The sequence below is a fragment of the Triticum aestivum genome, chromosome 2A, assembly GCF_018294505.1.
Source record: "Triticum aestivum cultivar Chinese Spring chromosome 2A, IWGSC CS RefSeq v2.1, whole genome shotgun sequence".
NCBI classification, from domain to species: Eukaryota; Viridiplantae; Streptophyta; class Magnoliopsida; order Poales; family Poaceae; genus Triticum; species Triticum aestivum.
The window spans coordinates 550,599,003-550,611,154 of NC_057797.1; the positions used below are offsets into that span (position 1 = coordinate 550,599,003).

At 46.8% G+C, this 12,152-nt stretch overlaps 1 protein-coding gene and 1 pseudogene across 1 annotated transcript in view; both read right to left on the reverse strand.

Annotated features, from left to right (window-relative positions):
- LOC123189377 (uncharacterized) overlaps positions 1–3,717 on the reverse strand; it is a gene marked incomplete in the record, with an annotated part of 7,319 nt that extends 3,602 nt beyond the window's left edge. The window contains 5 exon segments of the mRNA XM_044601773.1: positions 1–59; positions 127–200; positions 298–2,590; positions 3,016–3,123; positions 3,349–3,717. Of these exon segments, the coding sequence (XP_044457708.1) occupies positions 1–59; positions 127–186 (119 nt within the window).
- The window catches only part of LOC123189376 (probable RNA-dependent RNA polymerase 2), a 62,772-nt pseudogene that overhangs the window by 6,688 nt on the left and 43,932 nt on the right, over positions 1–12,152 (reverse strand).

A 12,152-nucleotide genomic window follows, 5' to 3' on the forward strand; every position in this document is an offset into this window, starting at 1 on the left:
GGGCAAGGAGGCCGTGGCTGCCTCGTTTCCTCTTTGAGATCGAGAGATCGAGAGAGTACCTGAGAGGAAAAGAATGTTAATGGCGAAGGATATGTATCCTGCGCAGTAAATTGTAAAAAGAAATACCCTGAAGTGAGAATTTTTGGTCGCAGTTTGCAGCTTCCTCATAAGCTTAGGCATCTTCATGCTTTACTATCACCCTGTCAAGCACAGTAATAAGCAACATAAACATATCCTCACTGAAATTGCATCGTTGATCAAGATGACAAAACTGATTACTCAGATAACAAAACCAACCTTCAGCTGGCAATTAGCAATCTTGATGTACACAGATGAAGGTATGTTCCTTGCAAACCAAGTTGGTAACAACACAACAGAATAAGGGGATGAGTGCTTAGACATTAAGCCATTAAACAAACTCGGAATTGCAAATCACCCTGTCAAGCACGGCATTACACCAACCAGCAGGTAGTGCTGCCACCTCCACACAAAGTTACTAATTCATCCTAAAGGAAAAATCACATCATGAGATGGAAAGGATGGAATTAAATCACTAACTCACACACTCTGCACACGGAACGGCCAACGCCGGTGTTGCTTCTCACGTAATGGTCAAAGGCGGAGGCCGGCTCCTCAACCCAGCTCCGGCTTTCGACAATTTGACTAACAGTCTAACACAAAGCATATTATTAACATCCATAATTTGGATTGGGTAATTTAGAACAAGTGATTCAACTTCTATAATTTGACCCTGCTAACACATGATTTATTGGATAATTTGGACTGTTGTGCAAAATTTAAGAGCGGAACTAATTGTTCAATTTCTAATTTTTTACTTGGCATATCTTCTGAGTAAGGTGAGCTCATTCTCTAAAGCAAATACAACAGTTTTCAGGAAAATGCTTAGGAACAGTAGCGGCAAGTTGAAGATCAAGTTGGACAGAGTAAGCTCTAAATGGCATCTCCCTTTTTCTAAAAGGCAAAAGATTAAGTAAAATCTGTCTTTTGGATAGAGCAAATATATAGCTTCAGAAATAAGAACAAAGCCATGAACAGAGCATCGAGGAATCAGTATAAGAACAAAGCAAATATTATACTGAAGGTTGAGTAAAATCTGTCTTTCGGATAAAATAAGAACAAAGCCATGAACAGAGCATTGAGGAATCAGTATAACAATTTTGAAACACAATAATTTCGAAATCTTGCAAAATCACAACAAAAATTTATGTAGTTATGAACAATTGGAAATACATTATAATAAAGGTTGATTAAAATCTGTCTATTGGATTGAGCAAATATGTAGCTACAGAAATTTTGCAAAATCAACACAAAACAAGAATCTCATTTAATGAAAACAAATCTGTCATTACCTATGATCAGAATTAGGTATTGCGAAAATAAATCACTCTACTCGCTAGAGATCAGATAAGGAAAAGAAAAGTAATGAGTGACAACTTCTAAGATATTGATCAGTTAAGGAAAAAATTGTTGATGACATTATTAACCTATCACTTTGTAGAAAAGCATGAGAAACTAACAGAAACTACCACATATACTTGCAAGTGCGCCACTAAGAAAAGCAATCAGGCATGTTTTCTGGGACTCTGTCCCTGCTATTTAAAAGAACTGCACTAACAGAACAAGGCTAAGGAGGAGCAAAATAAGGACAATATCGGTAGTCATGCAAGTGGGTAGACATATGTACTGCCATAACTTGAAAATCACGAGCTTCATCAAGAAACACATGCAAAGACGAAAAAGAGTTTCAACAAGAAACACATGTAAAGACGAAAAAAGTTTTTTTCAGCTAGCAGAAGATTACCAGTTCATCTTACCCAGGCACACTGCCATAACTTGAATGTAGCTTGTACATATTATACGTATTCACTGTTTTATTGAGATAGTATATCAACACTATAATGCTGAAAATGCAAGCAGATAAACAAAACTGCACTACAATCACCCATACACGCCACTAAATTTTATATGAGCACCTAGAACTATTTTATGGTGATAAAACAATGGAAGCACGTTGGCAACACAATTGTAAAATAAACTATATTCAAGGAAATCTGCACTTGCCCGGTTTGATAGCAAAGCATTTTCTACGTGTTCTGAGAATACCACAGTTTTTTAGACTACCATGCTGAAAAAGAGCCCACGTGCATATTCATGTGCCTCTCGACACACATCTCCTGCCATGTATTGTGTGAACAAATAAATAATCTATATACTGAAAAAATTAATATAATGAACTTGAAGAAAACAACTATATCATTCTGACCAACTTTGTTCAAACACGACCAGACTCCAGACCACATTTTTTATGTCATTAGTTCTAAAAGGAGCGATAGAAGAGTGCTGGAGGTACAAATAAGAATCATTTCATATTACAAATAGAAAATGTGAGAAGGACTGCTGGAGGTACAAATAAGAATCATTTCATATTACAAATAGAACATACCTTTGCATCAGTAGTTGTCGATTAACAATACATTTAGACATCCAATAGATCCAAAGTGCACACATAATTACAGTATAATTGTAGACCACAGGGTATCCGTTGCCAAGTTATTTATTGTTCCATGGCCTGTAAAAATGAAGAGTAGTGTAGTGTCACACTATTGGTACAGGAAAATTGCTGCAACTACGAAAAGAAAAACTGATTTTTTTTTGTTTATGCACAGTATAGTGCCTGGCCATCAATATTATTGCAGTAAATGTCAGAAATCATATAAACACATATATCAGGAAGTTATTCTAATGCTCTAGTAACATAATATAATAACTAATATATTAACAACACTATTGCTTGAAGGGTCCAATCAGAAGCTCCTACTTATTTTAGTCTGCCAAGCAATCCGTGTGTGCTGCAATCTTCAAGCAAAATTTACTTTTTGCATAGATCACAATAATAAAGGCAACAAGCGGTAGATTCATGAATTTGTTGCTGCTACCCAGATAGAAAATTGAAGGCAGCCTACCTCATCTTCCCAAGTTGATTGTAAGACTTACTTTATTCCAGAACGTGATGTCCATGTGCCACCAAAATGTCTCCCATGGATGCCATTGACACCACTACTTGCTAGTTATTCCAGAGTTGATAGTGAGAACATTCCACATCTGCAGCCATAAAAAATAATCAATTGAATGGAGTCCTTATAACGGGGAAACATAACTTGAAGGCAGCAATCCTTGATATCCATCAGTTCTGACACAACAATAGCAAATAGGAGAAGTTAAGAAAGATCTAAAACCAGGTGTGCTGCTCCAATGAATCTGTGTGTAACAAGAAAGAGAGGTCGGGGAAGAGAGAGAGAGAGGGCACAAAGGGGAAAGGGGGAGTACATGCGTGTCAAGGGTAGCCTGGCCTCCCTCTCGCTCCAGATCAGGAACCTGGGAGAAGGTGAGGAGAGGTGGCGACGAGGTGCGCGCCAGCTAGCGTGGCTGCTGCTCCCCTTCTCTTATCGAGGCCGGACTGAGGACGCGCTGCGGCTGCTGCTCCTCTCCTCTTGCTGACGCGGTCGGTCCGTGGTGGACGCGGGCGAGGAGGAGGAGGCCCCGCCGCCGCCGGGCTTGTCCACCGCCATGGATTTCTCTCCGATGCGGCAGGGGTTTGGGGCGGCGATGTGGCGACAGCAGGAGCGGAGGCGTCAGCGGCGACAGGAGGAGTAGGCGGGGAAGGGAAGAGGCAGGAGGGGGAGGAGAGTGCGGGAGCGGGCGACGGCTAGGGTTCGTCAACTGAGCGACTGAGTTTTATACATCTAGACGTGAAATTATCAAAATGCCCCCGGTGGGGCACCGAATTAACAGGCGGTGGCATAGCGATTTAAAGGCGACGTGGAGGCAACGGTTGTGACTACGAGTTTAGAAGGATTTATATGTTCAATAACTTTTCGTCGGACCTAACAGAGTTATAGAGCAGTCAAAAACTAGACCACCGGGACAAGAAAGAGACAAACATGGAAAAAAGAGAGAAAGTAAAAGATGCGAAGCCTTCTTATCTCTTATGAGTATGCAAATAGATGAATAATAAGGTACTCCCTCCGTCTCATAATATAAGAACGTTTTTGAAACTACACTAATGTCAAAAACGTTCTTATATTATGGGACAGAGGAAGTGCTTGCTTAGTATTGGAGCTATCATGCTAATTGTTTCAGGTTTGGAAAGAAAAGCACTGGAGTTAGGAATATAGGTTTCACATCAAAAAAAATTGGCTGGCATGCATTGCAACTTGCCACTGATTGAAATATCATCTCCTCTATTTATTGCTCTCAACGAGTGCACCCTACAAATCAAAACCTTATATACAGTGTTGATGTCGTATTCATAATTCATTCCCTGTTTTTATTGTTTCGCAAACATAAATGCCAATTGCTAAGAATTACTTTATCAAAATTGCTGTAATATGGGTAGATGAGACATATTTCTGGTGGATACTGCATGTCAGTTCTCTTTTGTAGATCTGAATAAATGCGGTCATATTTGTATTCTCTTCTGTCGGTTTACAGTCCTTGTGATGATTACATATTGATGTTTTCATATATTTTAATATTTTTAACAAGGGGATGTGAGGAGCTTTATCTATATCCATACCAATATAAAAAGACCCTAAGGGGCAGATCCAATTAATCTCAGCCATCAAATAAGGTCAATCCAATGACCCAGATTGCTCCAATGGTGAGCGCTCAACATGTTTAACATGCAATAAATAACATACCAAATATCACCATCAGCACTAATTACACAACTAACAAGAAAATGTTATCTTACCTATTATCTTTATGCAATTGATATACTGCCTAATATTAACGTGCATTGCACATACGCATTTACTAGTGATTAGAAATAACCATAGAGACCCTTAACTAATTTGATTGAAACAAATCAACCAAGTTGCTCCTTTCATTTATTATTTTGGACAAAACAAATGCAGGCAGCTATTTTCCAAGATGTGACTATGTGAGAGATCTCCACACCTCAGTCAAAGTGCCGCACATGGTACTTATTTCTTCCAGTTAGATCTCTTTGGTTGTGTGTTTGTCTCTGACATTCCTTCCTGGAGGTTCTTTCTACTCTGATGAATCTTTGGTGGTTATAGTAGCATATATAACATAGCTTTGGATGTGTAGAGAGAATATTTGGTGCAACTCAATTGTATTCCAGGGAGTCGGTCACAATATATACACAGGATGTCTTGCGTGACAAGGAAACTAATCCTACCATATCTCTAGGAATCAACTATACAAAGCTAGAGAAGATAGGATAAGCTATACAAATATGTCACGTTCAACACCCCCCCGCAGTCGAAGCGTCGGCGTCGGCGATGCAAAGACTGGAACGGAACTCCTGGAATGCAGCGGTTGGAAGCCCCTTGGTCATAATGTCGGCAAACTGTTGGGTGGTCGGTACATGAAGAACACGAAGCTGACCCAACTGAACCTTCTCTCAAACGAAGTGAACATCAAGCTCAATGTGCTTGGTGCGCTTATGCTGCACCGGATTCGTCGCGAGATAGGTGGCCGAAACATTATCACAAAAATCCATCGTAGCTTTCGGGATGGAGACCCGAAGTTCGCCAAGTAGTTGTCGTAACCAACATGTCTCGGCAACAACGTTGGTAACGGCGCGGTACTCGGCCTCAGCACTCGAGCGGGAGGCGGTGGGCTGCCGCTTAGAGGACCATGAGATGAGAGAGTCACCAAAGAAGACACAATATCCGGACGTAGATCGTCGAGTGTCGGGGCATCCGGCCCAATCCGCATCAGTGTAAGCAAAGAGCTCAGTGGAGGCGGAGGCGCGAAGACGAAGACCGAACGTCGGTGTGCCACGAATGTACTGAAGAATGCGCTTGACCAAAGACCAGTGAACATCACGAGGCGAGTGCATGTGCAGGCAAACCTGCTGCACGGCGAACTGAATGTCTGGTCGGGTGAGCGTGAGGTACTGAAGAGCACCAACAATACTGCGGTAGAGGGCGGCATCCGTGGCAGGTTGGCCAGCAGTGGCAGAGAGCTTCGGCTTGGCCTCAGCAGGAGTAGTAGCAGGTTTGCAATCAGTCATACCAGCACGATCCAGGAGATCAAGAGCATATTGTCCTTGATGAAGAAAGAACCCGGAAGTGTCACGTCGCACATTGATGCCGAGGAAGAAGTGCAGAGCTCCCAAGTCCTTAAGCCGAAACTCAGAACCAAGACGACCGATGATGTCGCGAAGTAAGTCTGCCTGAGAGGCGGTGATGACAATATCGTCAACATATAGAAGGAGCATGGCGACATGATCAGCTCAATGAAGCACAAACAGTGACGTGTCGGAGGTGGTCCTGCGAAAACCGAGAGCAACGAGGAGTGATGCAATGCATTGATACCACGCACGGGGCGCCTGCTTCAGACCATAGAGAGACCGTGAGAGCAGGCAAACATCATCAGGCCGAGAGGGATCGACAAAACCAGTAGGCTGCTGACAGAGAACACGCTCCTGAAGATGACCATAGAGGAAAGCGTTGCTGATGTCGAGCTGATGAACAGGCCAGTAACGAGAGGCGGCAAGTTGAAGAACAACACGAATCGTGGCGGGTTTGACAACCGGGGAGAAGGTCTTCGAGAAGTCAACACCGGCACGTTGTGCAAAACCGCGAACAACCCAGCGGGCCTTGTACCTGTCCAGAGAGCCATCGGGAAGAAGCTTATGCCGAAAAACCCACTTGCCGGTGATAATGTTAGCACCAGGGGGGCGAGGATCCAACGTCCAGGTCCGGTTGGCGACGAGAGCATCATACTCAGCACGCATAGCCGCTAGCCAATGCGGATCACTCAGTGCAGAACACACCGAGCGCGGTACTGGAGAGATAACCGTGACGCTGAGATTGTGGTAGCAAGGGTTCGGTTGATGGATCCCGGCTTTAGCATGCGTCACCATGGAATGATGAGGCGGTGGAGGCGGGGGCCGAGCCCGGCGTCGAGGCGGAGGCACAACCGCGGAAGAGGACGAAGGCGTGGCCACGGGAGAAGCCGCTGGTGAGGTGGCCGTCGAGGCCTCAACAGAGACCGCAGACGGCGGCGTCAAGACCGCGGGTGGCGAAGAGGAATCCGCGGGGACGGCCGTGGGTGACGGCGACGGGACCGCGGGCGAGGCCGCGGGTGGCGAAGAGGACGCCGTGGCCGAGACGGACGAGGCGGCAGATGAGGCCGCAGGCGACGTGGTGGTGGGCAAGGCCGCCTCCAACGTGGGTGCGGGCGAAGCGGGAGAGGACCCGGCCGAGACGCCTCCTGCACCAAGCCAACGAGGGCGGGTGCCGAAGCCCGGGGGGTGAGGTCAGCTCCGCCTGAGCCGACCAGACCAGAGGGACCCGAAGCCTGGAGGGGCGAGGCCAGCTCCGCCTGAGCCGGCAAAGAAGGCCCTGCCGAAGGACCCGTCGGAGGTGCACGGGGTCGTGGCGGAGGAAGCGCAAGCGCTCCACGAGGCAGTCGAGGGAGATCATCCGAAGACGGACTTGTTGTCGGTGTAGCCTGCTCAAAGGGAAAGACAACCTCATCAAAGTATACATGCCGTGAGACAAACACGCGATGAGAGACCGGGTCATAGCAGCGAAATCCTTTGGTGTTTGGTTGATAGCCGAGAAAGACACAAGCGAGAGACCGAGGCGCAAGCTTGTGGGGGCGGTGGCGGTGATGTTGGGGTAACACAAGCAACCAAAAACATGAAGATCGTCATAGGAAGGGGGAGACCCGAACAGAAGATGATGAGGTGTATAGCTCCATCGCGGTTTGCATGGCCGGATGTTAAGAAGGAGAGTGGCGGTGGCAAGAGCATCGGGCCAAAACCGGGCGGGCATATGTGCATGGAAAAGCAGCGCACGAACACTCTCATTGAGGGTGCGAAGAACACGTTCGGCGTAACCGTTTTGTTGGGAGGTGTATGGACATGTAAGGCGGAAAACAGTGCCATGAGTGGAGAAAAGATGTCGAATGGTGAGGTTATCAAATTCTTTTCCATTATCCGTTTGAAGATGAGCAATGGTGCGGTGGAAGTGGGTGTGGACGTAGGCATAAAAGGCGTGGAGAGTGGAGGCGACGTCAGATTTACGGCGTAACGGAAAAGTCCAAGTGAAGTGAGAAAAATCATCTAAAATCACAAGATAATATGATAAGCCCGAATTACTAGGCACGGGAGATGTCCAAACATCACAATGAATAACATCAAAAGGAAAAGTGGCGATGGATGTAGACGAAGGAAACGGCAAGCGAACGTGTTTTCCTATGCGGCAAGCATGACATGTGTGAGCCGCTGATTTATTACAAGAAAAAGAAAAAGTGCTCAAAACTTTGTGAAGAGCGTCGGCGCCAGGATGACCAAGTCGAGCGTGCCAAAGCGAGACGTCGGCATGAAGAGCAACCGGACCACCACTCGTCGTAGGACCACATGGGTAGAGATCATCGGGGGAATCACATCGGTGCAAAACCCTCCGGGTGCGAGCATCCTTGACAGAGAAACCAAGAGCGTCAAACTCAACGGTGACAGGATTTTCACGAGTAAGAGTTTTAACAGAACATAGGTTTTTGATCAAGGACGGTGAAACTAGCACATTATTAAGAGTAAGAGGCGAAGAGGGAAACGGAAGAGAGGATGAACCGTGATGAGTGATGGGAAGAGAGGAGCCATCACCCACCACGATGCGGGAGTTGAAGGGATAGGGAGAGGCACGGGAGAGAATACCGGGGTTGGAGGCCATGTGAGCTGCGGCGCCAGTGTCCATGTACCAATCGCCGCCTCCGTTGTAGGTGCTTGGCGAGGGTGCAGCATGAAGGGCGGAGAGGAGCGCCGGGTCGTAGACCGGCGGGGCGCCGCCATATGCGTCGTAGCCTGGGTAACCGCCGGAGGCCGAGTGGCCACTGTAGGCCGGGGCGGTGCTGTATGCCACGGGAGTCGGCGTGGTCAGCAGCGCCTGATGAGAAGACGGCCGCGGCCCGAGGATGCTTGGAGCGGGAGGGCGGTGGATCGGCATGGAGTAAGCATGCACAACCCCCGTCCAGGGATTATACCCCAAGAGCCATGGCGGAGGAGGGGCGGCCGCGGTTGCAGCGGGAGGACGCGGCGCCGAGTTGGTGTTGCAGCCGCAACCCCCGCGGCCCTTCTGCTTGCGTCCACCGGCGGGCGCGGGCGCGGGTGGCGGGGTCGGAGGAGGCGCGCGTGGTGCTGGCGGAGTTGGTGGAGCGTCGTGGCCAGCGGCGAGACCGACGTGGAGGGCGGCGTGGGTCGCCTGCCGAGCGGTGTGACGGAGACGCTTTTCCTCCATGCGAAGATAGGTGACCGCCTTCGCGTACGTCGGCGTGACGAGGGAGAGGTTGGCGGCGGACTGGCCAAGGTCGGGGTGGAGGCCGCGGAGGAGGTTGGTGAGGAGGACGGAGTCGTCGATGGTCATGCCGACGTCGCGTAGTTCATCGGCGAGGACCTTCAGCCGCGTGCAGTACTCATTGATCGAAAGATCGTTTTGCTGCATAGTGAAGAACTCCCCTTGAAGAAAGACGCGGCGCTGGAGTTGATTGTCGAGGAAGAGATCACAAAGGCGCGTCCACATAGCATACGCGGACGGATCGCGGGCGTTCACCATGTTGAAGAGGCCGCCGGAGATGGTGAGGAAGAGCCACTTGACGATGCAGGCGTCCACAGCAAGCCACTCGTCGTCGTCCTTCATGTCGCGGAAGTCGACACTCCCATCAACATGCTCGATGAGACGGTAAGAGCGGAACAACAACGCGAAGTAGGTGCGCCATGCGTTGTAGGACGGCGAGTCGAGGTCGAGGATGACCGGTACGTGGTCTTTGATGTGAAGTTCGTTGAGGCGGTCGGAGGTGAACATGGCACCGGAGAAGGAACCGGCGTCGGATGCATCAGCCTTGGCCATGGTGGTGTCGGGTGGTTTGGGTTTGGGTGGGCGGGCGGCGGCGGCTACAGAAGATAGATGGGAGCGGCGGCGACTGTTAGGGTTTGGGAGAGGAGTGTGGCGGCGGTAGGGAGAAGAAGGGAAGCTGCGGCGACGGCTACGGGAGAGGTGGCAGCGGTGGCAGCAGCGTGAGGGGTTTGGGGAGGAGTGGGCGGCGGCGGTGGCTACGGGAAAAGCAGCGACGGCGGCGGCGGTAGGGTTTGGAGTTGGCGCGGCGGCAGCGACTAAAGGAAGGCGTGGCGGCTGCAGGTTGCGGATGCGAGAAAAGATCGCGGTAAAACTGATACCATGTAGAGAGAATATTTGGTGCAACTCAATTGTATTCCAGGGAGTCGGTCACAATATATACACATGATGTCTTGCGTGACAAGGAAACTAATCCTACCATATCTCTAGGAATCAACTATACAAGGCTAGAGAAGATAGGATAAGCTATACAAATATGTCACGTTCAATAGGATGTAAAGCACTAGAAAACTTGAAAGATGTGATATTGGTTTGGTATGATTATCTACTAATCACATAAGTACTATAGGGGTCAGCCTCTTTCCCACCATCAGAACTCTACTTACTACACCTGTTATGGATATTATGTTTTCTGACTAGGTGACAGACACCTTATTCCTTTTGTGTGCTTCAACAACCTATAATGCAGTGCTCTCCAATTAATCAATCAAACTTCAAAGATAAGCTCTTTATCTTGCTTCTTGCTGTAATTTATGCAATTATGTGTCAGTTATGCTGATAAGGGGAAACGGTCCCTGCAAGGCGGTAGCCATGGGGTGCAGGATACACTTTGCTGCTGCCATTGTGTAACTGGAAGCTGACACGCCGGTGTGAGGGCTTCTACTTCGCGGTGCTCCGCGGGGCGGCAGTTTGGTTGGGTGTTTATACTTTAAATTTGTAATCAGCACCTTCCATTACAATGGTGAGTTGCGCATACGCAAGCAGTCTACTGTGAGATGCATATTAATTTGTTTTTGCAGGTTGATATGAAAAATATATCTTCATTTGTGGATGTGCCTTCTCTGACATGGGGAAGATTTGTCTCGGAAAGTCTATATGATTGGCAATAATAAAATCTCTACTTTTTGGAACGACCCTTCTTTTATTTAATATGCTTCCATAGCGTGTCTGAAAGTATGTGCCCTGTGCAAGACATAGCCACTGTCTTTTTCGTTTTGGAAGAATAATATTTCATGAATTGTGTGATTATGCTTTGATGAATGCTCTCGAGGAATCAAGCTTGCTTGAAGATGTAAGTTTATTTGATGGTCTTGTGACACTTATGAATTTTTATATATACGCTCATATACTAAACGTAACTTTGGATAACTCCTACTGATACTGCGAATGATGATCTGCCTTACACTAGAATTTATTGGGAGGTTGCCAATGCCATTGGTTTCACTCATCTCACTGAAGCTCAATTGGTTCAGGTCGCAAACTTGTTTGCATGTTTTGGTTTCTTTACTGGCTATCTTATTCAAGATCATCTTTATTTTAATCGATGCTTCCAGGAGGTCAGCTTTGTTGTTCAGTCTACTGGAGTAGATCCTACACTGCAGTTTTTCCTTCCCATTTTGTCAACTTCAAAACCTAGCTAATATATCTTGTCAGGTTCTCTGGGAGCCCATGAACAAATAGGCAAGCAATAAAAAGTTGTTCAAAATGAACGATGTTAGCCTGTGATTTGTTTGCATCAGAAGTTTTGTTTAAAGAATTCCTTCTTTGATGATTTATAACAGGAAACATGGCATAAAAATGGAAAACGGTGCGGCGAAGCGCACATTTTCTTCTAGTATTATTGAAATGCTACAGATCGTGAAAAAACTGATATTTTGATTATATTTACAATTGCAAGTACAAAAATTGATATTAGTCAAATAAAACAATCTTCGGTAAAAATTAGCAGCAACAACCTAGTATGATAAGTTAAAATGAATAAACAGCGAGGAATATACCTCAAGTGTAACAACATGATCCATTATGCGTGGCCTTGTTGCAGTGTAGTCCATAGGTGAATCAACCTTCTCTGGAATCAGTTTCTCATCCCAAGTGATAAAATAGAGGTCACCATCCAAATCGCCCCCGGAGCATTCATTTGGATGAGGCCTGATTAACATCAAAGATTAAAGTCTATATGAACGAGGCCTATTAAACATCAAAGATTAATTGAAGGAGAAAGCAAGCATTGGCAACGTCCAT